Genomic DNA, 27,027 nt, shown 5'->3' with positions numbered 1-27,027 from the left:
AATTTAAGGAGAAGAAAAAGAAGGAGAAAAAAAAGAGGGAGGTGGGGCAGTGAAATTGCCACCCGTTTTTCGAGAAATGGCACTTCCCATTACTTAGGAATGGAGTAGGTGACAGAAGTGGAAAATGGAAGGTGTGATGCACACCCAAGGTGGCAGCCCCAAGAAGGAAGAATGGAGATAATGTCATTATAGAATAATTCTATTCTATTCTATTCTATTCTCATTGTCTCCAGTTCAGTGCTATCGCTTGTAACGCTGGCACCTCAAGGAGAAGGCTGCGAGTATTTCGTCAGAGGCTGGTATTTTAATCTGCTTTGATGACTAGTTTTGCCAGGGGAAGTTTTGTATTGCATGTGTTAATGTGATGACAGCTGCTCTTATTTTAGTGCGCATCCCACCTTTCTGCCGTTGGTAGAGAGAAGCACTGACTAAATGTTTTGGGCGGAAGGCAAAAAATGGCACTGGGATGATCACACTACGTACGTACGTACAACTTGGGAAGGATTCTTTAGGACATCGTGTCCACCCCTTTCCATGCAGGAATTAAAATTAAAGTGTTCCCTCTAAATCAGAGGTCCCCAACCTTTGGGGCACCAGGGACCGGTTACGTGGAGAGAGGTTTTTCCATGGATCAGAGAGTGCGTGGTTTTGTGTGCTGCCTGCATCTCATGGATGGGGCTTTGCTTGTTTGTGCGGACCACTTGCTGGCATGCCGTGGCCCGGTACTAGTCCACGGATCGGGGGTTGGGGACCCCTCTCTAAATGGCTGTCCAGCCTCTCCTTGTTTAATACATCCAATAAATGGAAACTAGTCATTTCTTTGGATGATTAAATCAGGATCCAGTCTGGGCCCACCAGGATCAGAGGTTTAGTCTTCTATACTTTTGGATTTGTGCTGGAGCTCCTGAGGATGGGATCCAGCATGAGTCCAAAAGCTCAGAAGACAAAACCACCTCTGGTCCTGGTGACCAACCCAAACTGGATCCTGCCACCTTATCGTGCGACGCATATATTTGCCTTCATTGGTGATCATTAAATCAGCCCATTTACTCTCAAACTCCTCTTACAACAAGAGTTTTTTTTTTTCCCCTACCACTCCTAACCAATTCAGAATCTGCTTTTCTCTAATTATTGGGGTGCTTGAGAAGAGGTGTTGACCTTCTGTGGGGGCCAGACTTCCAGCAAGGGTTGTGCTCTGTCCACATCTGTTTTGAAATGGAGAAGATATCCAACATTTCTCTGTCTTAAGGACTGCAAGCAGCACAGAATGAAAATAAAAAATGGCCCACTTCCTTCCTGATTCTTTCAAGCTGCCCTTTGCTGGAGGGAAGATGTAAGCCCTCCTGAACCTCCTCCCTCTCTCCCTCCAGTTCCAGTAACTTTTTAAATGAGAAAAGGTGAAGGAACTAAAGCTTGTGGGTGCCCGATAAGATGAAACGTCCGTTAGAAATCCCCACGGGTTGATGTTTTTCCATCACCCTTCTTTTTTATCCTTTACCTACTGCAGAACGGGCCACCTGCAGTGTCAGCGCTTTGATATAATATTCTGTAGGGCAGCAGGAAAATCTTACTGAAATGGAAAGGATAGTGTTATCTGTTTAATGAATTTATAATGAATTACAAGTTGTTGTTTTTTTCAGGGACACCTCGCTTTCTTTGTATGATTTCCTCCTAACTTATCACTTCTGTGGGCAAGTGCGATGTTCAGTCCGAAGAAAGCTGCCCTATACCTGTTAGGATTGTGTTGCTTAAACAAATTTGATTGTGAATATTATATATATCAAATATATAATAATAATAATAATAATAATAATAATAATAATAGCAGCAGTAGTAATAATAATAGTAATAATAATAGTAGTAATAATAAAGTTGGGAGGGGCCTTGGAGGTCATCTAGTCCAGCCCCCTGCTCAGGCAGGAAACCCTACACCATTTCAGACAAAGGGCTGTCCAGTCTCTTCTTAAAGACTTCCAGTGTTGGAGCATTCACCGCTTCTGGAGGCAGGTAGTTCCACTGGTTAATTGTTCTCACTGTCAGGAAGTTTCTCCTTAATTCTAGGTTGCTTCTCTCCTTGGTTAGTTTCCATCCGTTGCTTCTGGTCCTGTCTTCAGGTGCTTTGGAGAATAGCTTGACTCCCTCTTCTCTCTCTCTCTCTCTCTCTCTCTCTCTCTCTCTCCCTCTCTCTCTCTCTCACATCATAATTCTATCACAATAAAACATAACCCAGATTTACCAAAAATGTGTTATTTGGGAAAATCTTCCTCTTGCCGATCGATCTATTAATAGAAAATGCCAGCAGGATGATATAACTCTGCTTCATTAAAAATGATTGCACTGTTCTATTTTTCAGGGAAGCTTGTGTTTGAAAGGTGGGGTATACATTCTTAAAACAAAAATATGTTTTTAGAACACTTTTTTTGTGCAGAACAGCTATACGGATACCCCAGATTTAAAACTATTGCGAATGCTTATATGCTGCTCTTTTGAAGCTTCTAGCAGCACTATTCCTTAAAGGTTGTACTTGAAGATAATGACATTTAGAATTTTAATAACATTGAGTTGTTTTGTAACTTGCCTTTTTAATCGAGAACTGAGATATGTAATTGCTTGTGAGATTCATTGAGTGAACTGAAGGTTATTAAGACTGGAAAGAGGAGGTGATTCGCATGTAACTCAGCCAACAGAGTTTCTTTGCTTTTGAGTTAGTGTTATAGCTTAATATTATGTTTGAATCACATCATTGTGGCTAGTAAAACAGATCATGATTTTAAAATTCTTGTATAGTAAGTAAAAATGCCATTGCTGTCACGAGTAGACATTCTTTCTTTTTTCTAACTAACAAGAGGTTCAGTGTGAAAATGTTCATGCAGTTTGAAGATTGTCACCTGACCTACATAATGTAGCATCCATAAAATTTAATTTGTTAGTTCAGCTTATTAGTTAAGTAACCCACTGCAACCTCTGATGAAGAGGTTGCTAAAATCATGAAGTTGATGCTTTGATGCAATGATGAAATGCAAGGTGATAATACGGGTACTTTTTCATCAAAGCATATTGAAGCACCACTCTTAGCAACAGCAATAGCACTTAGACTTATATACCGCTTCACAGTGCTTGACAGCCCTCTCTAAGCGGTTTACAGAGTCAGCACATTTGCCCCCAACAATCTGGGTCCTCATTTTACCGACCTCGGAAGGATGGAAGGCTGAGTCAACCTTGAGCTGGTCAGGATTGAACTGTTGGCAGTAGGTAGAGTTTGCCTGCAATGCTGCATTCTAATCACTGCACCATCATGGCAATGATGATGATGATGATAAAAAATTGGAAGGGACCTTGGAGGTCATCTAGTCCAACCCCCTGCTCAGGCAGGAAACCCTATACCATTTCTGACAAATGGCTGTCCAGTCTCTTCTTAAAAACTTCCAGTGTTGGGGCTATTCTCTCAAAGGGGTTAAATTTTGACATCGGTCTTCAAAAACCCATGCACGTGTGCATTTATTCCCCACGGATACACATGCTTTTCTTTTAAACCTTGTCAGCATTAAAATAAGGGGGAAAAAAAATACAGGACTGCAGACTGTATGGCCCTTGGCTCTCCTTGTTAAGCTCGTTCCCCAAGACCGAAGCAATCTCAAAGACCATGCGGTTTTGACCACATCGCACCATGTAAAGGAAACAGTTGGCAACGAGGTCTCTTTTGAAAAGCCGCCATCGTCCTCGGTTTGAGGGCTGTGGCCACAAGCATTTCAATGACATGATGTGGCTGGCTGCAGCCTCCCCAGGGCCCTAGTCTAAGTTGATTACGAACCTGGAGAGCAAGTTAAGCAGATGCATCAGAAGTGGCAGCATCAAGACTGCAGAACGCCAGCTTCTGCCAACCGTCCACAGCTGTTTCACGTTTTTTTTTTTTTGTTGTTGTTGTTTTCTACATCTAATCCGTTTAACCTGTGCAAGCAGCTCTTCCCACACCCCTCTTTTACCACATGGTCATTAAGTCAAAACAAGCTGCTGACATGTGTGGAGATTCTCAGTCATCCAGGTCATGGTTGTCCCAAAGTTGCCTTTTTTTTTTTTCCAAAAGGCAAGGGGTCCTTGTTTTTCCTTGAAGACGTTTCGCTTCTCTCCAAGAAGCCTCTTCAGTTCCGAATCGAGAAGCGAAATGTCTTCAAGGAAAAACAAAGACCCCTTGCCTTTTGGGGGGGGGGGAAACATCTTTGGGACAAGTTGCTGAAAGTATTAATATGGCAAGTGCTTTCTCCAGGTGGGGACCTGGATGCCACTGTGAAATATCTGTCAGAATCCAGTTATATTTCATCTCTAGTTATCGACTATGGAAAACCCCATTTCTGCCCTCTCTGGATTCTGTCATATGATGAAAGGGAAGGGGGGTGAACAAAGGGGTTTTATGGCCCCCACTTCCTTCGGTACAACTTCAAAAGGGACTGAATGTGGATACCACCAAAAGGACTACACATAACAATGGGGCCATCAGCTAGAACGCCTGCAACCATTTTCTCTTAATAAAGGATGCCTGTTGGAAGAAATATTCCAAGAGTTCTGTCTTCTTAAGATGCAAAGTGGGGTGGGTCCTTACAATATCATTTATAGTTGCAATCCTCTTCTTCTGGACTCTCAGGTTATAATTGATTTCCCAGTGGAACAGCATGCCTCCAGAAGTTGTGGGTGCTCCATCACTGGAGGTTTTTAAGAAGAGACTGGACAACCACTTGTCTGAAATGGTATAAGTTTCTTGCTTGCGCTGGGGGCTTGGACTAGAAGACCTCCAAGATCCCTTCCAGTTATATTCCAAATTGAATCGAATTGCTCTGTCTTTTTACTGATTCCCACTTGCTTGTAAAACTCCCTCTGGAGGGACCAGTTGGGTAAACTGAGAGTAACATCAAGAGGAAAAGCACCATGATCAAGCACGGTCAACGGGATTCTGTTGAGGAAGAGAGTGGGCAGGTACTCACTGTTATTAGATCTTGGGATATTTCATCTCTCTGATGGGTCTGAGTCTGTTGCCCTCTGGAGCAGATAACTTTTTCTATGATACATGAATTGGGCAAACTCTGTCTTCCATAAACCATGTTTCTTTTCCTCCCCAAAGATTTGCAATTTCTTAGATTAAAGAACTCCATAGAGTATATTTTTAATCTCACCTTCAGCCAGGGGAAATTGTCTTTGAAATTGTGAAAGTGTTTTTGGGGTTGTACTGGCCTGGCTGTGAGTCAGAAAACTGTTTAATTTTGAGAACTATTCGGCAAGCAAGCAAAAGAGAAGAGCTATGTTTAGTAACATCAAGGTTATTTGACTCTGGAATGCTGCACAGTATTAAATTAAATTAAAAAAGGACACCGCTTGGTTTGGAATATGTGCCAGAATCTGTAAAGTAAATTTATTATTTATTTTAATAATCCGATCCTATCCAATTATTGACCCATTCTGTACTTGCAGGCAAATTCATTGATAGCTGTAAGAATTCAACTTTGCAGTAGCATTCTTTCTGATGATCTTCTTCTTTTTGTTTATTTGTTTTCCTAGCCTGCATTCAGAGCAATTAGCTGATTGATGGGAATGAGTTTGGCTTGTATTAAGAACTTAACTGGATCAGTTTAGATCTTGACATCTAAATTCTCATATTCACCCCCAGCTTGACTTCATCTTGAACAAGATTGACACATAGACCATAAAGTTGCTTGTTTGATTTTGTCGTCCCATGTGCTGCCATTATGGTTGGCAAACCACGGCTTTATGGTATAATGTGGTGAACAAACCCAACGTTGATCTACTCCGGCATGTCTATGTACTGTGTCTCTGCTGACTGCCAATAGTTCAGTCCTGACCAGCTCAAGGTTGGCTCAACCTTCCATCCTTCCGAGGTCGGTAAAATGAGGAGCCCGGATTGTTGGGGGCAATTTGCTGACTCTGTTAACTGCTCAGAGAGGTCTATAAAAACACTATGAAGCGGTATAGAAGTCTAAGTGTTATTGCTATTGCCTACCTTCCTTCCTTCCTTCCTTCCTTCCTTCCTTCCTTCCTTCCTTCCTTCCTTCCTTCCTTCCTTCCTTTCTTTCTTTCTTTCTTTCTTTCTTTCCATAACTCTGCCAGCTGCCAGCAGTTCAATCCTGACCAGCTGAAGGTTGACTCAGCCTTCCATCCTTCCAAGGTCAGTAAAATGAGGACCTAGATTGTTGGGGGCAAAAGGCTGACTCTGTAAACCGCTTAGAGAAGGCTGTAAAGCACTATGAAGCGGTATATAAGTCTAAGTGCTATTTTATATAAGTCTAAGTGCTATTTTATTGCTATTAATTAAGAAGGGGTCATGAAACTGTTCTCAAAACAAAGATGATGTATCCTAAGAGAACATGATTCCTCCATGATCTGCCCAATATCTGTATGTTAGACATAAAGGATGCAGGATACATTTGATGTCCAAAAATGCCCATGTTAAATCCCACTAACCATACAGTTCAGTTCTCTGGAAGGCTGCTAATGAATTCTGTTAGCTCTTGTGAACCTGCTGTCTCTCTCACCTCTCTCTCTTTCTCTGCTTCCTTCTTACCCATCCCACAATCCATCTATACATCTGTTATTTGATTGCAGATAGCACTGTGTGAAGCAGTGTGGTTCCAGGGTGAAACAGCATCAGCCATTGAGACATTCTTTACTAAAAGTATTTGATGTGTTCCATCTCGGCGGTTTTAGTAGTTACATTGTCATTTGGGCAAATAAAACCACGGGTAGGACTGCCTGTGTTTCTTTGATCTCTGTTCTTCTCCTAGCCTCACAGTAGATTTTATAATTTCTGTATCACTAGTGACCCTAGTGAAAGATGGCGGTTGATTTCTCTTCTTTTTTTCTTTTCTTTTCTTTTTTTTTAATGGAAGAGCAAAGGAGATGACTTTTGGTCGTGGAGAAAAAAGAAATTGAACTCTGCTTTCCAGAGTTCCTTCTTTGTCTTGGAAAAGACGCTGCCCGGTTTCTGTCTGCTTGTGGCTGATACACGACACCCTTCTTGCAAAGCTCTTCGTTTAGTCAGCAAAAATTTTAGCCAGACCTAATTTAGCTTCAGAGGAGTCTTCGGTAGCAGCAAGGCACGGAGACAAATTAGCTGGGCGTGAACACTGGAGGATGCTCTCCGATGCTGCACGCTGGAAGGTCAGGAGGAAAGGAAAGATTCTGAACAGTATTGATAAAAACAAAGGGTGTTTTTATCGCAAGGTCTTCCTCCATCTTCCTCAGTCTACAAGCATTATTAGCAGGGACACCATATGGAACATCAAAGCAACCATCGCATGGATTCTTAAACGGAGGATCTTCTATCTTAAACTAGTTTTTGCCAACCCTGGCTATCTTCATTTATTTTGGGCTTGTGTCATCAGCCCCTGCCATCCATTGCCAGGGTTCAGAGCTAATGGGAGTCCAAAGCTTCTTAGAGCAGGGCTTTTCAACCAGTGGTATGGGTACCACCTGTGGTACATTGGCACCTGGCAGGTGGTAGCAACCATCCTAGAAAAGTGGTAGCTGAACCGGTGGCAGCACTGCACAAGCCTGAGCGAGAGATGGCTGGAGCTGCAGGGCTGTCAGGGCTTAGTGGAAGTGCCAGGATCAGCGCCAGGCTCCAGAAGATGCGTCGATCAGCTGGAATGTTGCAGCCTCTCCAGGATCTTGTGATTTACATTCAGATGCTTGGAACTGATTCGTATTTATGACGGTCACAGTGTTCCAGGGTCATGTGAAGTGACCAAAACCTGCTGCAACCACCCAGCAGACGGGGGGAATAAAAACCAAACACCTCCCACTCCACACCCGCTGCCAATCCTCAACAGAAATGCTCACAACAATGAAAACCTCGGACAGGAGGAAGAGCGCTGCCAGGGGGGCAGGCAGGTGTCTTGCTCGGCTGTGGCTTGGGGGGCACTTTTTTCAGTGCCATTGTAACTTTAAGAGTCACTAAGTGAACTGTTGTAAGTTGAGGACTACCTGTACTTCATCACTTTTTTCCTTTTTGGGGGGGGGGGTCATCAAGTTTTTGACACCTTGCTAGGCGACTGGTGGTACTCGGATGTTGCCATATCCTAAAAGTGGTACAATGGGTGAAAAGGTTGAAAAGCCCTGTCTTAGAGAAAATAAAGCATCAAAACTAAAAATTATTCCATGATATATCTGCCTAAGAAAGATCCTTCGCTTTAGAAGGAAAAAAGTGTCTGTGGGGTGTGTGGTTGTGTGTAATACACTATTGCTAACCTTTCATTCTTTGATATATGCTTTGCCTTGTATCTAGAGTGTAAGCCTATAGTCTGGGTCTCTGTGGTTTTTTTTTTTTTTAAATTTAAGTGTAGGCAATCAGTGATTTCCTGTATTTTATAAATAGTAATTAGAAGCTTTGGATATGTGTGATAAATTGGCTGTAGCTGTAATGGGAGGCAAACAAGTAAAAAGCATAACAACAGGAATGCTCTTAAAATACATTGCTTTTTGGCAATTGTGTGCACGTTTATATGAAGATTTGGGTTTTGCATATATTTAATTTTATCCATCCTTTAACTATAGCATTTCAGTCGGAGTAGAGCTGGAAGGGACCTTGGAGGTCTTCTAGTCCAACCCCTTGCTCAAGCAGGAGACCCTATACCAGTGATGGCGAACCTTTTAGAGACCGAGTGCCCAAACTGCAACCCAAAACCCACTTATGCATCGTCGGATGCCGGGTGGGGGTGGCCCATTGGCTGGGGGCGGCCAATTGGGTGGGGGTGGCCCATTGGCTGGGGGTGGCTGCGGTGGTAACAGCAGAATGGATGGGACTAAAAAGTTCAATCAATCAATTCTAACTTTGCAAGATCTTTTTTTTTCCCGTGAGAAGTTGAAATTGACTGATTGATTGAACCTTTTTTTTTTTGCACACGGCGGCGGAGGCCTAAAGCGAAAAGGTTTTATAAAACCCAGCTGAAGGCCTAGGACTGGGGCGACGGCGCGCGTGCCCACAGAGAGGGCTCTGAGTGCCGCCTCTGGCACCCGTGCCATAGGTTCACCATTACTGCCCTATACCATTTCAAAAAAGTGGCTGCCCAATTTCTTCTTCAAAATCTCCACTGAAATTCAATCAATCAATCAATCAGAATAGAGCTGGAAGGGACCTTGGAGGTCATCTAGTCCAACCCTCTGATCAAGCAGGAGACCCTATACCAATTCAGACAAATGGCTGCCCAGTCTCTTAAAAAAACCCCAGTGATGGAGCACCCACAACTTCTGGAGGCAAGAAGTTCCACTGGTTCATTGTCCTCACCATTAGGAAGTCTCTCAACACTCAACACATCTCACAAATTTACCGATGTGCTTAGAGGTCTTGTCCGTAACATCCCCTCAGAAGGAACATGGAAATGGAAACTAATCCTGCTATTACGAAGTTCTATCACAGGGAGCCTTCTTAAATCAAGAAAAAAAAGTCTGTATGAGCCTTCAAACAGAAAACTAAAGTCTTCTGCCGGCTGACAAGGAAAGTCCTTATGGATTCCCCCCAAAAAGAAAATGAACCAGAATTCGTTTAGTGAAGCCGCAAAGAATCGCTCAACGGCCTTGTTACTAACTTAACAATTGTAGTGATTCATTTGACCGCTGTGGCAAGAAAAGTCGTAAAAATGGGGCAAAATTCACATAATTAGCAGCAGACATTTTGGGGTCAATTGTGCTTGTGAGTCTAGGACTTTCTGCACACTCGTGTAGATTTTGTTCTCCTGGCCCACCATCGTTCCTTTTCAACTGATGTATCTGGTTATTCTCAGGCTGTGAATATAATACCAAATACTTACATCCTCTCGTCTCCAGATCGAGGAATACTTCATAGGCATACAAGGGGCATCAGTGTTTCTCAGCCACTGATACCGTGGTGGATTCTGAGGGTTTTGAAATTTTTACTAGTCCCTCTTCTCGTAGACGTGTGGCTTTATAATACTGGGAGCTTGGAGTCAACCTTCCTATTTCACTAGGTCTGAGGCCCAGCCTGGATAGTTGCTGATCGTGATTTTTTCCCCCCCATAAATATTTTACAACTTTTCTTAAAGCATTCCTAAGACATATCAAATTGACACTCCCCCCCCCCTTCTTTGTTATGTTTTCCTTGTTACGTCTTCACTAAATGAATTCTGGTTCATTTTCTTTTTTTGGGATCCATAAGGACTTTCCTTACCAGACTGCAGAAGACATTTGTTGTTGTTGTTAGTTGCGAAGTTGTGTCCGACCCATCGCGACCCCATGGGCAACGTTCCTCCAGACCTTCGTGTCCTCTGCCATCTTCTGGAGTCCATTTAAGCTTATGCCTCCTGCTTCAGGGACTCCATCCAGCCACCTCATTCTCCGTCGTCCCCTTCTTCTCTTTCCCTCCATCTTTCCCAGCATTAGGCTCTTCTCCAGTGAGTCCTTCCTTCTCATTAGGTGGCCAAAGGACTTGAGTTTCAACTTCAGGATCTGGCCTTCTAAAGAGCAGTCAGCAGAAGACATTAGTTATCTGTTTCAAGGCTCATACAGACTTTTTTCTTGATTTAAGAAGGCTCCCTGTGACAGAACTTCATATTAGCAGGATTAGTTTCCCTTTCCATGTTCTTTCTGAGGGGATGTTATGGACAAGACCTCTAAGCACATCGGTAAATTTATGAGATGTGTTGAGTGCCTCTCCTTTTTTAGAACTCAAAAGAAAAGATGACCCATTCCATTGGTGCTTAAAACTGAATTGAAAATACCTATGAAGGGTTTTGTATTTTTTTTAACAAATTAATAAAATCTCTCTGGACCACAATGGCTTTATAATTATTCTGTGTAGAGAACTTGGAAGCTAAGTGCATGTGCTCCTCATCTGAACATAAAGGATTTGGCTTGCATTTTAATGTAATTAAAGTTTCCGAGCCGCTATGCAAAATGGGATGCAGTTATGTTTTGATATTTGCATTTTCTTGGATTCTGTGACGCCGTTTGAAACCCGTTGAAAAATGTGAATCCTGGGGTGTGTAAAAAGTGCATGAGTTTAGTGGAACAATGTTCACATGCATGATATATTAGAGAAAAATTGCATGCAAAAATACACATGTTGTCAGAACTTTATCCAGAATTTTCTTGCGTAAGAAAAGCGCGCACAAAAATGCACAGAAAATTATCTTTTGAAAACCAGTTCTCCAAATAAAAGCAGGCAGAAGAAATAAATGTACCGTAAGTAAAATGAGAAACTGGTCAAAAACTAAACTCATATTCATCTATCTCGGTTTTCTTTGGAGGAGAGTAGTGCAATTAAAGAAAAAGAAAAATTAAAAAGCTCCTGATGTAGCCAGAATAAGAAAACAGAAATTGTTTTTGTTGCAAAAGTATCATGTCAATAAACTTTGTTTTGGAGCAATTGCTATTATAATTAGACAGGATGACACATGAGTCTTATTAATAACATCCAGTAATGCAAGCATGTTTGAGCTGTTCCCATTGTTCTTTTTCATGCCATCTGTTCCTACACCCACAGTGTTGAAGACTTTTTAATCTAAAAATTGGAAAAAAAAAAGAAGTAATTTACTGGCTGTTCATGCTGTTGCTGGTGGCCTTGAAGTATGAGTTCTTTTCTAATTTCCACTTTGGTTAATTTTTACAGCATTTTAAATAGCTTTGTAAAACTTAAAATGCCAATTATTACTGGCATTTCAGACTTGGTATCAGTGTCAATGCAGGACAATAACTGTTATAAACTCATTTGAAAGAAAAATGTACACCCCGGGACACTGTTGACAAAAGGAAGCCCTAGGCTTTGAGAATAATAAGTTCAGGTCTTAGGAAATTCAACTTTAATTATCTGCCTGCTGGTTTTGCCAGTAAACTATAAGGACACTTGAAAAATTCAGCCACTGCATTCTCACTTGGCATTATCCTAAAACATAATGTTTTTACAGCTTGCTCCATTTCATTATAAATTACATAGAGAGCAAATATTTTCAGGACCTATCGGACATGAAGGATACAGCTACAATAATGAGAACTGAAGGAATTGTATTTACATCTTCAGTTTAAGGCACTCGGCTACATGTTTTTCTACCATCAGAAAGCCAGTCCAAATGATGGATCGCAGACAAATGCTCAAAAGTGAACTCTGGCAATTGCAAAGGCAAATGCCATTAAATTCACCACAGCACCTTGATTTTCTCAGCGTGACTTTCTCCACTGAGTTGAATGGTAGCCATAATGGGGCAGCCTACAGGAAGCCCTTGACTTACAACTGTTCATTTAGTGACCTCTTGACATTACAATGGAACTGAAAAAAGTAGCTTATGACCGTTTTTCACACTGATGCAGCTGTGTCCATTATAAAAAATGACCTGTAAACATCCCTGCTTCAGACAGGAAGGCGGTGCAGAGAGTGGTGAGGACAGCAGAAAAGATCATTGGCAGTTCCGTCCCTTCCATCCAGGACATGGCACAGAAGCGTTGCTTGAGTAGGGTCCGCAAGATTGTTTGGGACACGACACATCCTCTTCACAACCTGTTTTCCTTGTTCCCTTGTGGGAGGAGGGGGCTCCGTGCTATCCGAAGCAGAACATCACATTTCGTTCCATACAGTATAAACCTTGTGAACTCTAAAGCTTCCTCCTTCCGTTATGTATTCAAGATGGACAGTGATTAATATTTATATGTTTCTTATATGTGAGGGTGTAGGTCTAGACATATGTTGTGTATAGTGTGTTTAAATGTGTATTATGTATGTGTACCCTTTGAAAGCAAGCAACTAAATTTCATTTTTAATGTGTGCCATTGTGCCCACAAGAAAAAATGACAATAAAGGTTATCTGTCTGTCTATCTGTATCTATCTATCTATCTATCTATCTATCTATCTATCTATCTATCTATCTATCTATCTATCTATCTATCTATCTATCTACCTATCTACCTACCTACCTACCTACCTACCTACCTACCTTCCTACCTAACTACCTAACTATCCTAATCTAATCTAAGTTCAAATGTGCCATGTCTCGTTTTTAATGTTTTTCCGTTGTCTTTAGTGAGGGAGCCGATATTGATGCAACGTGTGTTTTGAATTCCCGTTTTGATGCCTTTCAGGAATAGGTGGCTTGCAAGAGTTTGTTTTAAAATCAGCAACCTTGTCCTCCTCGCCAGCTTCTCCACCATTTAATCCACTCAACTTTGAAGTGACACCAATTGTACGAGTGGCCGTTGAGCCGAAGCACCCACGTAAGAATATTCTGTTTTTTTAAAGAACTTATTTCTATTGGAAGCTACCATACACCTCAAAAAAAAAATAAATTAAAAAAATCACAAGGTGAAAAAAAATGTGGTAACAAGAGTACTAGGGTAAGAAAGTAGAAGGATCACCTTACGATCTAGGTCAGGGGTAGGCAACCTTGGCTCTTTTATGACTCGTGGACTTCAACTCCCAGAATTCCTGAGCCAGCCATGCTGAGGGGAAAGGGAGAGGTTTCCAAGCTGAGCCATGCTGGCTCAGGAATTCTGGGAGTTGAAGTCCACGAGTCATAAAAGAGCCAAGGTTGCCTACCCCTGGTCTAGGGCATTCACTCTAAAGGAGGGTCATGGATTTGATATGAACTCAGAATAAAATATTTCATTCCTGGCTGTGCGCTCCTGTTCTGTAGCTCTCGTTCTATTGTACAATTCTTTGAATCGGTGTTTCTAGCCGCGTCCTGTTTGAACCTGCTTTTGACTTTCCAGGTGAGATGCCTCAGTTGGTTAAAGGAATGAAACTCTTAAACCAAGCCGATCCATGTGTACAGATTTTGATCCAAGAGACAGGCGAGCACGTCTTAGTTACTGCAGGAGAAGTCCATCTTCAGCGCTGTTTGGATGACTTGAAAGCAAGGTGGGTTATGGGGAAAAGAAAGTGAAAAGTAACAGCTTTATACGATATTAGGAAGGAATTTAGACTCATAATAATAGTTCTGTGCCAGGGCAGAAACAGAAACCTATGTTGTCTGGTATCCTCATCAAATCAGAGACAAGCACTACTATGACATATACACTCCGTTTTCATTTAGGGTCCACTTCAGTTTGTAACCATTCAGTAACACAAATGTAATTTAAAAATATCATTTTCCAACCAATGCACACAGTTATGATTAAATTTATGCATCTGACAACGTTCACCAGAGTGGGAGTAACACTGGTTTAGAGAATTTTGTCTGAATGAGATGGCAGCAAACAGTGATATTTGCAGTCTCTCCCTCCCTCCCTCCCTCTCCCTCTCCCTTTCTTTCTCCCCCTCTCTCCTTCCCTCTCTCCCTCCCTCTCCCTCTCTCTCTCCCTTTCTTTCTCCCCCTCTCCCTCCCCCTCTCTCCCTCCCTCCCTCTCCCTCCCTCTCTCCTTCCCTCTCCCTCCCTCTCTGTCTCCCACTCTCTTTCTCCCCCTCTCCCTCTCTCTCTCCCTTTCTCTCTCCCCCTCTCTCCCTCCCTCTCTCCCCCTCCCTCTCTCTCTCTCCCTCCCTCTTCCCTCCCCCTCCCTCTCACTTTCTTTCTCCCCCTCTCTCCTTCCCTCTCTCTCCCTCCCTCTCCCTCTCTCTCTCCCTTTCTTTCTCCCCCTCCCTCCCTCCCTCTCCCTCCCTCTCTCCTTTCCTCTCCCTCCCTCCCCTCCTCTCTCTCCCCCTCTTTCTCCCCCTCTCCCTTTCTCTCTCCCCCTCTCTCCCTCCCTCTCTCCCCCTCCCTCTCTCTCCCTCCCTCTTCCCTCTCCCTCCCTCTCCCTCTCCCTCTCCCCCCCCTCTCTCTCTCTCTCTCACACACACACACATATGTTCACTTAGTGACTATTTCCCTTAACCTGGTCATTGGAACATGGTCACTAAGCTAGGAATGGCTATAGTTGGAGAAGCTGGAAAAGAATCTGTCCTCGCCAGTTCATTTACCTAGATGTTGCTGCAATTAGCCAGTGATGGTTGGGTTGACGAAAAATAGATTGCCTTCTGACAATAAGCAACATCAGGAATGCTTCAGATTCAGAATAACCATCCTGTATCCTGCAAGTCCAGATAGCCAGGCTAGAGGTACTTGCCAGCCTCGTGTGCAATAAAATGAAATATGTCTTTTCTTTGTGCCCAGTTTTGTAGCATCAATCATTTTTGCCCAGAAAGTTGATGTGGAATCAAGTGATAATGTTAACCTACCAGTGGACTTAAAACCGTGTCTGTCGTCAGACCTGACACTAGCTTTTTTTTTTTTTTTTTTGGCTTTCCATAGGTTTGCCAGGATAGAAATCAGCGTATCGGAGCCCATTATCCCCTTCCGAGAAACCATCACAAGACCTCCCAAAGTGGATATGGTGAACGAAGAAATAGGAAAGCAGCAGAAAGTTGCTGTCATACACCAGAGTAAGGAGGAGCAGAATAAAATCCCTGAAGGGGTGCAAGTGGATTCTGATGGGCTCATAACAATATCAACGCCAAACAAATATGCCACGCTCAGCGTACGAGCAACGCCACTTCCGGAGGAAGTAACCCAGCTGCTGGAGGAAAACAGTGAATTAATTCGGACCATAGAGCTGTTTGCCTCTTCTCTTAACGAAGACAAGAACACGGAGGAGATGAACCAGAGGACTCTCAGCCGGATCCAGGAATTCAAACAAAAACTAGAACAAAACCTGCAGGGCTGGAAATGGAGAAATGCTGTGGAAGGAATCTGGTCCTTTGGCCCTCGAAAATGCGGCCCGAACATCTTACTGAATAGATGCGAAGGCTACAAAAGGTCCATCTGGCAGTGCCTAGAAGGCGCCAAGCCGACCAAGGAAGCGGGGCTGTATCGGGATTTTGACAACAGCATCCTCAGCGGGTTTCAGCTGGCTACGCTCTCTGGACCCATGTGTGAAGAACCGCTGATGGGCGTCTGCTTTTCGGTGGAGAAATGGGAGATGAGCAGATTTGCTGAGCAGGTGTCACTCAACAGGCAGGATTCGGAGGAAGGGAAAGGAGGCAAAGAGGAAGCCGCCCCTCCGTCGAGGATCGAGACGGAACCCATTTCTGAAAGCGAACGGCAAGAGGACGAGAGGTGCAGCCTAAAATTGCTGAACAAGCGCAGAGGGGAGATATTGAATGTGGACTGTTACGGTCCTTTCTCAGGCCAGTTGATTGCAACCATGAAGGAAGCATGCCGCTACGCCATGCAGGTTAAGCCCCAGAGACTGATGGCCGCCATGTATACCTGCGAAATTATGGCGACAGCAGAAGTCCTAGGTCAGTGATGGTGAACCTTTTAGAGCCCGAGTGCCCCAAAACTGGCCCAATCCGCCCGCCCGCTCCCACTCCCACCCTGCTCCACCCTTACCCCGCCCACCCTCAGGGCCATCCACGGCACGCCGATCGCCAGGCAGCCCTGCAGCGCCATGATGGCCACGCCCTCCACCAGCATCCCACAGCATCATCTGCTGCCCAGCTGCCATGTGCTTGGCTGTGCAGCTCTACACGGGCCGCACCCGGGGGTGACTCTTCTCCAGGGGGGTTGCTGGTGAGGAGGGGGCTACAGGGGGAGGCGGGGCTGGGGAGACATCGTGCATGCCCACAGAGAGGGCTCCGAGTGCCGCCTCTGGCACTAGTGCCATAGGTTCGCCACCACTGTCCTCGGTAATAAAGAGCCAAAATGCAACAGAGAGTGTACAATGTCCATTGCTAAGGGAGAGATTTTGTCAGAAGGTCATAAAATGGGGTGACGTGACCCCAGGATGCTGCAACCGTCATGCACATGAGTCCGCTATCAAGCGCCTGACTTTTGATCCCGTGGCCAGGGGGATGCTGCAACCGTTATAAGTGTGAAAAGGGGGTTGTAAGCCGTTTTTTTCAGTGCTGTTGCAACTTGGAACACTCGCTGAACGAACTGTCGCAAGTCGAGGACGCTGGTAGCTGCGGAAGGGTGACATCTGTAGGAGGAGGGTGTGGTTAGAGAGCACACTTTGAGCAATTTGGATTTGCTTGGCACAATGTTTTTTGCACGTGGCGACTTTTAAGACGCGTGGGCTTCCATTCCCAACATTTGCAATAACCAACATTTCCTGAGAGCAGATGATCTACCACTTTAGAGTATGAAAACTGAAAAAATAATTTAATAAGTGACAATACGTAGATCCCTTTCAAATATTTTGGGCCACTGTGCCTAGAATTCCCAGGAATTGACTGATGAGCAGTTGAATAGATCTAGATGGTGGCGAACTAATTTAATTAATTTAATTTGGTACAGCCGCCCACGCTAGGAAAAAAAAAATCAATTGGCGAAGGATGGTTTATAACGTTTGTTATGTGAGTTATTTTTATTTTACATCCCGAATGCCTTGTCCCTTGTTTGATTGCAAAGTTTGCACTGTGAACAGCATTTGTTCCAATCCTGAGCATCCCTCCTCTTCCTTTTCAAAATCTTTTACACATTCTGGATAATAGCTTGCCCTGAATACTATTTCTTGAACGTTTGTCTGCTTCGTTTGCCCTACGTATTAATTAGATTTCCTAAGTCGGTAAATATATATCTGAGAAGTCCTTGGTGCTCTCTGAGCTTGCTTGTTTTCCTGCAGACATTTCATTACCAAACGAGGTAACATCATCGGTGATAGAAGAGGAAGAGGAGGAGGACAACAGCGTTGGGGTCCTTGGTGCTCTCTGAGCTTGCTTGTTGTCTTGCAGACATTTCATTACCAAACTAGGTAACATCATCAGTGCTCTGATGATGTTACTTAGTTTAGGTAAAGAAATGCCTACAAGAAAACAAGAAAACTCAGACAGCACCAAGGAGCCTTCACTTCAACTCACCTTTATCTGTAAATGTATCTCTAAACGGGCAGAGAGTTGGTGAGAAGGCCAATGAAATAATATCACCCATGTTTTGTCAGGTCGTGTTTATGCCGTCCTATCCAAGCGAGTTGGCCGCGTATTGCAAGAAGAGATGAAGGAAGGGACGGACATCTTTATCATCAAGGCGTTATTGCCGGTAGCGGAGAGCTTTGGTTTTGCTGACGAAATCCGGAAGAGAACAAGCGGCCTGGCCAGCCCACAACTGGTCTTCAGTCACTGGGAGGTAAAATTTCTGTCCACCTCTTCATCAGTCGATGCAAGATTTCCTACAGTTGCATAACAAAAGGGAGAGGGAAGGTAGCAAAAGGTGGTCAGGATTTAAAAATTGGCTTTTGTTAATCTCCTATTAGAAGTTATGGAATTCTGTTGTTGGATCTGCCACAACTCACACCTCTAAGTAGAACCGATCCTTGGCTCCGTTGCTTGAGAAAGGTGTAGTTTTATTAGAAGTCAAGCGTATTGCGGTAATGCAAAGCCAGAGCTGAGAATCGCGTACCCAAATCCCTAAGTTCAACTTTTCCTTCCCTTAGCTGTCTCTCATCGCCTACCCGTGCAACCAATCAGGTTCAGGCAAGATGTTTTCATAACAGCCAATCCAAGCATGCTTTGGTATGCAGCTCCCTCCTTCCTCTAGCTGGGTGGCCTTGAGGCAGCGTCTGGAGGAGATACAGCATTTACTTTCATTTCCCCAAGCATTCCCCCCCCCCCCATAGTTCATGGCAGACTGTCACCACATAGCAGTGAAGCACAAGGAAGCATAAGGTGGGAGCCGACATTTGCCCTGTTTCAGTGAGTTTTGCCTGTGTAGATAATGAGATTGTTGTGAGCTTATGTTAAGGATCCACTAGTGGTGGCCAGTAACAAGGCAAAAACTTTGCCAAGTTCTCCTAGTTATTTGTTTCCACTAAGTAAAGCTATGGCAAATCTAGACAGCATACTAAAAAGCAGAGATATCACCCTGCCAACAAAAGTCCATATAGTCAAGGCCATGGTTTTCCCAGTTGCAATGTATGGTTGTGAAAGTTGGACCACAAGAAAGGCTGAGTGCCAAAGAATTGAGGCCTTTGAACTATGATGCTGGAGAAGACTCCTGCGAGTCCCCTGGACTGCAAGGCGATCAAACTGGTCAGTCCTAGAAGAGATCAACCCTGACTGCTCTTTAGAAGGCCAGATCCTGAAGTTGAAACTCAGGTACTTTGGCCACCTAATGAGAAGGAAGGACTCACTGGAGAAGAGCCTAATGCTGGGAAAGATGGAGGGCAATAGAAGAAGGGGACGGCAGAGAATGAGGTGGCTGGATGGAGTCCCTGAAGCAGGAGGTGTGAGCTTAAATGGACTCCAGAAGATGGTAGAGGACAGGAAGGCCTGGAGGAACATTGTCCATGGGGTTGCGATGGGTCAGACACGACTTCGCAACTAGCAACAACAAAGTATAGAAATAAGGTTTTCATTGGGAAAGATTGGTTTCTGTTTTCCTCCAGAAATTAATTCCTTTCATTGTATAGTTTACCTGACCAAAAAAAAAAAAAAAAAGCAGAACCGAAATATTTTCCTTCCTTATCTGCTGGCAGTCAAATGCAATTGTTTGATGAAATTGATTGTCAATAGATTTACAAGAGAGAAAGGGAAGCCTTCATTATGTCAATCAAAATTAGCTTACAGAATTTGCAGCCACAAAGCGTGCTGAGAATGGGTTAGGTGGCTTTTAAAAGATAATTGTACAACTTAACGAAAGATAGTGGGATAGCTGAAAACACTGTATGAAAAAGAACTGCGTTAGCCAAAATCTGGAGTCTGGCAAGCATCTTTTCTGACTTAACACATTTTATTAAAAGCTATAAACTGTCATGAATTACAGCTCGCTTCATCAGATGCTTGAAATGGCTAAACTGATGTAGGATTTAAATTAGGATGAGGTGGAGGAAGAAGGGAGGGGGGGAAAACACGTTGACTATGCAAATGCAGGTTACTTGTGGCACGGTTTATAAGTAGTACGGTATCAGTCAACAGTTGTAAAGGGGTTAAAAACACTTTGTGTTTGTTGAGATCTTCTGTGATGTTTAAATAGAATTTCTTCTATTAGTGGATTTCCCAGAACAATGATCAAGATCCCTATTGATGGATAGGGGAATTCCCAGAGCCAGTCAGAGACCCTTGGATGGATCTCTGAGCTCCTTAAACATAGCTGGTCTTTAGTCAACAAATTAACTAACCAACATTAAGCTGGGCTGGGAAATGCTTGGCAAAGCTATCCCGTCTAAAAGGATTATTTTTTAGAAGTTAGAATATTTCTAAATGCCAAAATAGTAAATTCTAAAGTCTCTTTGTGGGATTATCATAGCAATAAAATAAATGGATTTCCTACATTTCCCCCAGTTTTCTGCCTCTTAATCATACTTAAACTGTATTTGTCTCAAACCATGTAATTTACAGTGCAGAGGTTTGGAGTGGAAGATGTTTTAAGGAACAGAGAATATCTAGTTTCTAAGGTGGAGTTCATTTGCAATCTATTCTCTCTCTCTCTCTCTCTCTCTCTCTCTCTCTCTCTCTCTCTCCCCTGTGTGAAAAAAAACACGCATGAGTGCAAAATAATTCTTCTCAGGTAGGTCTGCTTGTTGCTCTGCCTGTATTAGCAAAAGACCATAAAGAGTGTCTTGCAAAGTGCCTTGTGCAAGACTGTTTTTGTTTTCCTGAGCATGGATTTAAAATTCAGGATTTATCACACTTCCCCTGGCATTAGAATTGACACTCTTAACTTAAATCTGCCCCCTCCCTCTTTCTTCCATTTCTATTTGCTTGACTGGCACCAAGGCAAACAGTAGTAGGCAGGGTTTATTAAAAAATAAGACTGCTGTTTTTTGCCATCATCCACAACGGATCTGAATACTCCCCCTGCTCTCTTAACCACTGTTTGGAATGCCGCAGCGACGAAGGAATATAACTGAATTGGAAGGGATAGGAATTGCTTATAACCCACCAGGAAACGTTATTGATCGATTGATTGATTAAATTTGTATGCCACCCCTATCTATACCAAGCAACTTTATCTAGGCAAGGTAAAGGCTACAGTTGCAAAGCAACCCATCATTTCTCGGCCACCGATTTCCCCTAACGGGGCCAGCATAATAGCAAACACAGACCCTATTCAGAGGCATTCGAGGCTTCTTTATAACATGGTAGGGATTGATTTATTTATTAAATTGTTGTGCCACCCATCTTACCTGCAAGATTCCTTTCTTATCAAATGACAGTCCAGAATCTCAAAATGTATTGTTTGTTTGTGGGTTTAATGCACATTGAGGAGTAACCATAAAGTTTTAAATATAAGGCAAAAAAAAAAAAGCAAGCCTCCCCATAGAATTTTGGTTAAAATACAGCTATCTTAAATGTTTACCTTTCACTGCAATATTAGTAAATTCTATACATGATTTAAGGCTAATCCTAAAACCACTGCTTAGCCCCCAAACTAAAAATCAACCTGTTCTCTTTCTAAGTTTAAAAGATGATAAAATAAAAAAAAAACCTGATTGATAGCTGGCATGGAAAATTCTGTAGCTTTGGTAGCCGTGATTTTTTTTATCAATCCAGTTTTTTATTCTTAATAAATCACAGAAAATGAATTCAAAGTTAGATGTAGATGTAATTCAGGGAAAAGATGATATCTTACCGCGGTGCACTTGTGTAGTGTTGTAAATTATCAATAATCCATAACACCATTATTAATTTTAGCAATTTAACGATGTCTGCCAAAATGCATCATGTATGCCTAAACCTCATTCCGTTATCTACTTGACTGCAAAATGCTGATAATGCATCACTCATCTTGGGCCACTAGTTGTACAATATCAGAATTTAATTTGGGTCCATGATTTAATGCTATTTTGACATTGTATAATTTATTATTTCCTGTTTCTGGAAAAATTTACTTTCTTTAGCTGTTTTCCAGCTGATTGGTTGGTTTAAATATATTGCCAGCTATCAGATTTTTATTGTAAGCTCGTTTTTATTCCTACTTTTAATAAACTCATGCTTTGTAGGGAGATTTTCTGCTAGAGATAGCTGGGTTCCCCCCCCCCATCAATTTCTGTGTGGCTTATATCTGTCTGTGATATAGACTTGCTCACGGATTAACATCAACAGCCTTTGCATTTTTTTTAATGGGAAGATAAATTACAATAGGGGGCACAATGGCTCACTGGTTAAATACGCTCAGTTTTTCAGATGGAGAGCTGACAGCCTGGGTTCAAGACCCAAATGCTACGCAGTGGGGTGAGCTCCCGTTCCTCGCCCCAGCTCCTGCCCGCCTTGCAGTTTGAAAGCAGGCAAATGCGAGTAGATAAATAGGTACCACTTCGATGGGAAGGTAACAGTGTTCCGTGTGCCTTCGGCATATAGCCATCCTGGCCACATGACATGAAAATAGTCTTCGGACAACGCTGGTTCCCTTGGCCAAGATACAGAGATAAGCACGGTGCCCTGGAATAGGGCATGATTGGACAGGGAAACCATTACCTTTTACATTACAACAACCAAGTGATTGTTCGACTTAATATCTACGGAGGTTCTTTTAATAACAGTATGATGAAACACGTGCTTTCTTTTTGCTGTTGTGCACTTACGAGCATACGTCGCTGTTCTTCAGGTGAAAGAGAGCTGAATCTAAAATTTGTTTTTTGTTAAGATACGATCTGAGGCGCTTCCGGTGATCACTTCTCGGTTTTACGCAGACGGTAGACTCAATGTCCTTCAGTCAGAGGAGGAGTGATGAGGCCTCTTTTGATATGTTGCATTCTCATTTTTTGCTTGTGAGTCTGACTGCCGTGCTTTCTCTCTAAACATCTGGTTTCAACAAATCTGGAGAACTTGACTAAGTGAGTCAAGTCACCAGCCGGTGAGATCCACGGCCAAGATTTCATCAAGCATAAATTTCATTGGGGATCTCATGTGGCAAGGATGAAACTAGAATTAACCACATAGGACACATATTAAGGCCATGTAGATCACAAAGTAGATATGCGTCGTTAAGTCTATGCATGCTTTGGAAAGCTGTTCACTGGTTATTTTATTTTACTTTCCCTAATATTAGCACAATATTAGGGTACAAAAGAGAAACATTACTGCAGTTCAGGAACTTTTTCTCTCTCTTAAGAAACTTGGTGAGTGGCAGCTGATCTGGTTTTTTAGATGCCTGGATATGGTTTTAATTATCCTTTTTTAAGCAATGTATTTCCCCGCTCTTCCATAGCGTGTACCGTTTCACTCTTAATTAGCCTTAACCAAGAAGGCAAGATTTAAGAAAGTTTAAAGCTCTTCTCCAAAGTCTGTCACTCCCATCATCCTTAGCCTGGAAGGGCAATGTCCAGACATCAGTGATGGGGTTAGGAATCCACCCCGTTTAGTTTATATAGTAGATAGATGCCAAGACAAATTGATTGGGTAATCAGAGTGGTAGAACTTTGTAAACTGTGCAGCTGTTTCACAAAAAACTATTATTCTTGAAATATATTTATCAGTATTTAACTGGTGTGTGTGTGTGTGTGTGTGTGTTTCCTGTGCACAATTTTTTTTTGGTCTTATTTAGTTTTATTTTGTTCCTGTATTATTCTTCTCCTTTTTTTGAGTTCGTATTTTATTTAATTTGTAAATAAAAAATTAAATAAACCCTTATGGAGCAGGAATCCACCCCATTTGCCTCGCACTGGTTGAGGGAAGAACAGGATTAAGCATAAAGTAAGATTATTTTGGCTCCTGCCAGAAAAGTCAAATGTACAATCCTGCCAGCAAAATGGAATTGGAAACAGATATCCTTTAACGCAAAGGTGCAGCCTGTGGCTTTCGTTTTTGACTTGCTGCAATACGTTGTCGTTTTGGAAGCTGATCGGTATTTTCAGTGAGAGAGGAGCCCGTGTCCTGCGATGAGGGGTGGGAGAGAACCGTTTTCCTTTGCTGCTGTTCCAAAATGAACACGAAGAAGCTCTCCCGTCTGCAGCATTTCTCCTAGGCAGCCTCATTTTGTAGGTTTGTTCCACGCGCCACACTCCATCATTTAGAAACCGCAGCAAACCCTTCTGAAGAAATTCACACTTGCTGCCTGTGTTTCTTCTGAGATTCCTGTGTTCTCTCCAAGCCACACAGCCAAGGACAGCTCTTCCCCAGCTGGTGGCCTCATCTCCAGATGTGATCAGACTAAACTGCCTGAATTTCACACTGAGCATTCTGGGTCTCTCTCTGTCTCTCTGTCTCTCTCTCTCTCTGTCTGTCTGTCTTTCTCTCTCTGTCTCTCTGTTTCTCTGTCTCTCTGTTTCTCTCTCTGTCTTTCTCTCTCTCTCTCTCTCTCTCTCTGTCTCTCTGTCTCTCTCTCTGTCTTTCTGTCTCTCTGTTTCTCTGTCTCTGTCTTTCTCTCTCTCTCTCTCTCTGTCTCTGTCTGTCTGTCTGTCTCTCTCTCTCTCTCTCTCTCTCTCTCTCTCTCTCTCTGTGTGTGTGTGTGTGTCTCTCTGTGTTTTTATATGGCCAGACTTCAAATAAGTCCTGGCTCTGTTGCACAAGATGTGAAGCAATACTCCAGGGCAGGAAAATCGAGATAAAAGAGTAAAATAAAACAAGCAGTGCCAGCCGATGTCGAAAATGGCAGGTTGAGGAAAGCTGGTAGATAGGTCAAGATGAAGCTCCTTGGAGTATACTTTCAAGTGGAGTCTTTAGATTTTGTTTATCCTCTGGCGGCCCGACTAGAGAATTATAATTTTCAAGCTGTTCTTCCTTCCTTTGGAGTGAGCTCTCTTCATAAAAAAGCTAAAGATTTACCCTGTCCAGCCGTATCCAACTCTAAGGCGTGGTGCTCATCTCCATTTCTTAGCCGAGGAAGTTAGCATTGCACAAAGATGCTTCAGTGGTCATACGGCCGGCATGACTATGTGCCAAGGCTACGGAACACTGTTACCTTCCTGCTGAAGTGGTCCCTATTTATCTCCTTGAATTGCTAGGGTGGCAGGAGCTGGAGCAAGAGACGGGAGCTCACCCCGTCACAAGGCGGTTGGGTCTTGAACTGCCAGCCTACCAGTCAACAAGCCCAACAATCATCTTAACCACTCTCCATGCTATTTCTCTCTTCCCAGATCATTTCAGATGATCCATTTTGGGTACCCACCACCGAGGAGGAGTATTTGCACTTTGGGGAGAAAGCCGATTCCGAGAATCAGGCTCGCAAGTACATGAACGCTGTGAGGAAGCGGAAGGGACTGTACGTAGAAGAGAAAATTGTGGAACACGCTGAGAAGCAGAGGACTCTCAGCAGAAACAAATAACTTCCCCTGCTTTCACGTTTCCCTTCAAAACAGGCTGATTGTCTTCTGTTCCAGAGATTCAGAAAAGTCACCTTGGAGCTCCATAGCTCCCCTTAACACTCAGTTGTCTTGTGGCTTGAGTTTGAATAAACCAAAGCTTTCTATTTTCTTTCTGGTGGACTTCCAAACCTTCTGCCTTCTGGAAACATTTTTCACGTCAACTCAGTCAGCAAAGAATGTCTGCAGCTCTGCAGACTCCCCACGTAAGCCTGGGGTGGTAGGTCTGCCCTCTTTTGTCAGATTAAATCAGGTCAAAACCGGTAACGGATGAAAAAGCACCCTTGATTCATCAGCAGCGTTTTAGAAATACGATTGTAACTAAAGTGGTTTTATTTTTTTTTAAGGCAGTTGTTAGTAAATGCCATCTGAGCAGTCTCTTCCCCTTTTGGGATGCCTCTTCTAACACGATGCCTGTTAGGCCAGGCTTGTGCAGTCTGAAAACAAAATATGTTTTTGATGAGAATCATTTCATGGCACATACAGATGTATTTATTTAAGAGAATAACAGAGCTGGAAGGGGCCTTGGAGATCTTCCAGTCCAACTCCCACCCAAGCAGGAGACTCTATACGAGGGATCTTCAAACTTGGCCCTTTTATGACTTGTGGACTTCAACTACATTTAGGCCAGAAAAACCAAATGTACAAGTGTAGTATAGGGGGTATCTTGCTCAATGGTAGTAACTGTGAGAGGGATCTCGGAGTCCTAGTGGACAATCATTTAAATATGAGCCAGCCGTGTGCTGCAGCTGCCAAAAAAGCCAACTCAGTGCTGGGCTGCATTAACAGAGGAATAGAATCAAGATCACGTGAAGTATTAATACCCACTTTATAACGCCTTGGTAAGGCCACACGTGGAATACTGCATCTAGTTTTGGTCACCACGATGTAAAAAAGTTGTTGAGACTCTAGAAAGAGTACAGAGAAGAGCAACAAAGATGATTAGGGGACTGGAGGCTAAAACATATAAGGAACGTATATTAAGACGGCAAGCTGGCTTTGGATCCTGTGCTGGTTCTCCTCCTCTGTCACAAGGCTGTCCCCCCCTTTTTGTGTGTCGAGCCCGGGTGGAGAGCTTGTGTGGAGAACCCCAAGACCCCTCATTTCAACCCAGACCTATAAATAGTCTCCTTTATCAGTAATTTGAAGAGTTAGAGTCCAACACATTTGGAAGGCACTAGTTTTGAGAGTGGTTTCCTTCCTCCTGAAGACATGGCTTGTGCTGATTGTACAATTGCCACCATATTCCTAAAGTGACACCAAGTGGCATAAACCCCTGTTGGCTTGATTCTCCGAACCCTGTATTGGAAATGCAGATCCAGTTTTCTTGGTTGGATTCTCAATTAAGGGAGTGGGTCAATTTTTCAAAGTGTCCCAGCCTAGGAAAGATTTTTTTTTTCCGATAGCGACTATCACCATCCAGCAAAATCATCCAGCTTGAATCCACCCAGCTTCTTCTGCTTTCTATTTTTAAAATTACTTTTCATTAGCTGGATACCACACTTTCTATGCGTGTGGCATTTCTCAAGGAGCCGATTTGACAGGTGCCTCTCCCAGGGGGCTCCCGAGCTAAAATAGGCACAGAAAAATAACAGTAGAAAGGTAGGAGGAAGGGTGGAAATTGAGAAGAACGTAACAGCTATTACCTGTATTTTGATTTAGTTACTTCTCGATGGATGCACATGAAGGGGAACTGCTCTGTTTTCTAGTATATATTTGCCAAAGAACATCTATAATGAGCAGTGTCCTCAATTAACCCTTCCTTAGATGTAGCTTGAATTCCAGGGACCAGGGTTACCTTACAAGGAATTTCCAGTATTGAATATTCTTTTCTTTTATAGATTCAGGCATGTTTACACCTTGGCTTC

At 43.0% G+C, this 27,027-nt stretch overlaps 1 protein-coding gene across 3 annotated transcripts in view; it reads left to right on the top strand.

Moving 5' to 3' along the window:
* Window positions 1-25,270, top strand: part of EFL1 (elongation factor like GTPase 1) — a 50,716-nt gene extending 25,446 nt beyond the window's left edge. For all 3 annotated transcript variants that reach the window (XM_039358969.1, XM_039358970.1, XM_039358968.1), the window contains exons 16-20: window positions 13,091-13,222; window positions 13,718-13,865; window positions 15,232-16,220; window positions 17,861-18,045; window positions 24,935-25,270. In XM_039358969.1, coding sequence (XP_039214903.1) covers window positions 13,091-13,222; window positions 13,718-13,865; window positions 15,232-16,220; window positions 17,861-18,045; window positions 24,935-25,123 — 1,643 coding nt within the window. In that variant the 3' untranslated portion in view covers window positions 25,124-25,270. The remainder of the gene's footprint in view (window positions 1-13,090; window positions 13,223-13,717; window positions 13,866-15,231; window positions 16,221-17,860; window positions 18,046-24,934) is intronic.
* The last annotated feature ends 1,757 nt before the right edge of the window (window positions 25,271-27,027 follow it).

The sequence above is a fragment of the Crotalus tigris genome, unplaced genomic scaffold (assembly GCF_016545835.1).
Source record: "Crotalus tigris isolate CLP2741 ecotype Arizona unplaced genomic scaffold, ASM1654583v1 scf7180000019068.10715455, whole genome shotgun sequence".
Classification (NCBI taxonomy): domain Eukaryota; kingdom Metazoa; phylum Chordata; class Lepidosauria; order Squamata; family Viperidae; genus Crotalus; species Crotalus tigris.
This window is presented reverse-complemented; position numbering and strand designations above follow the sequence as displayed.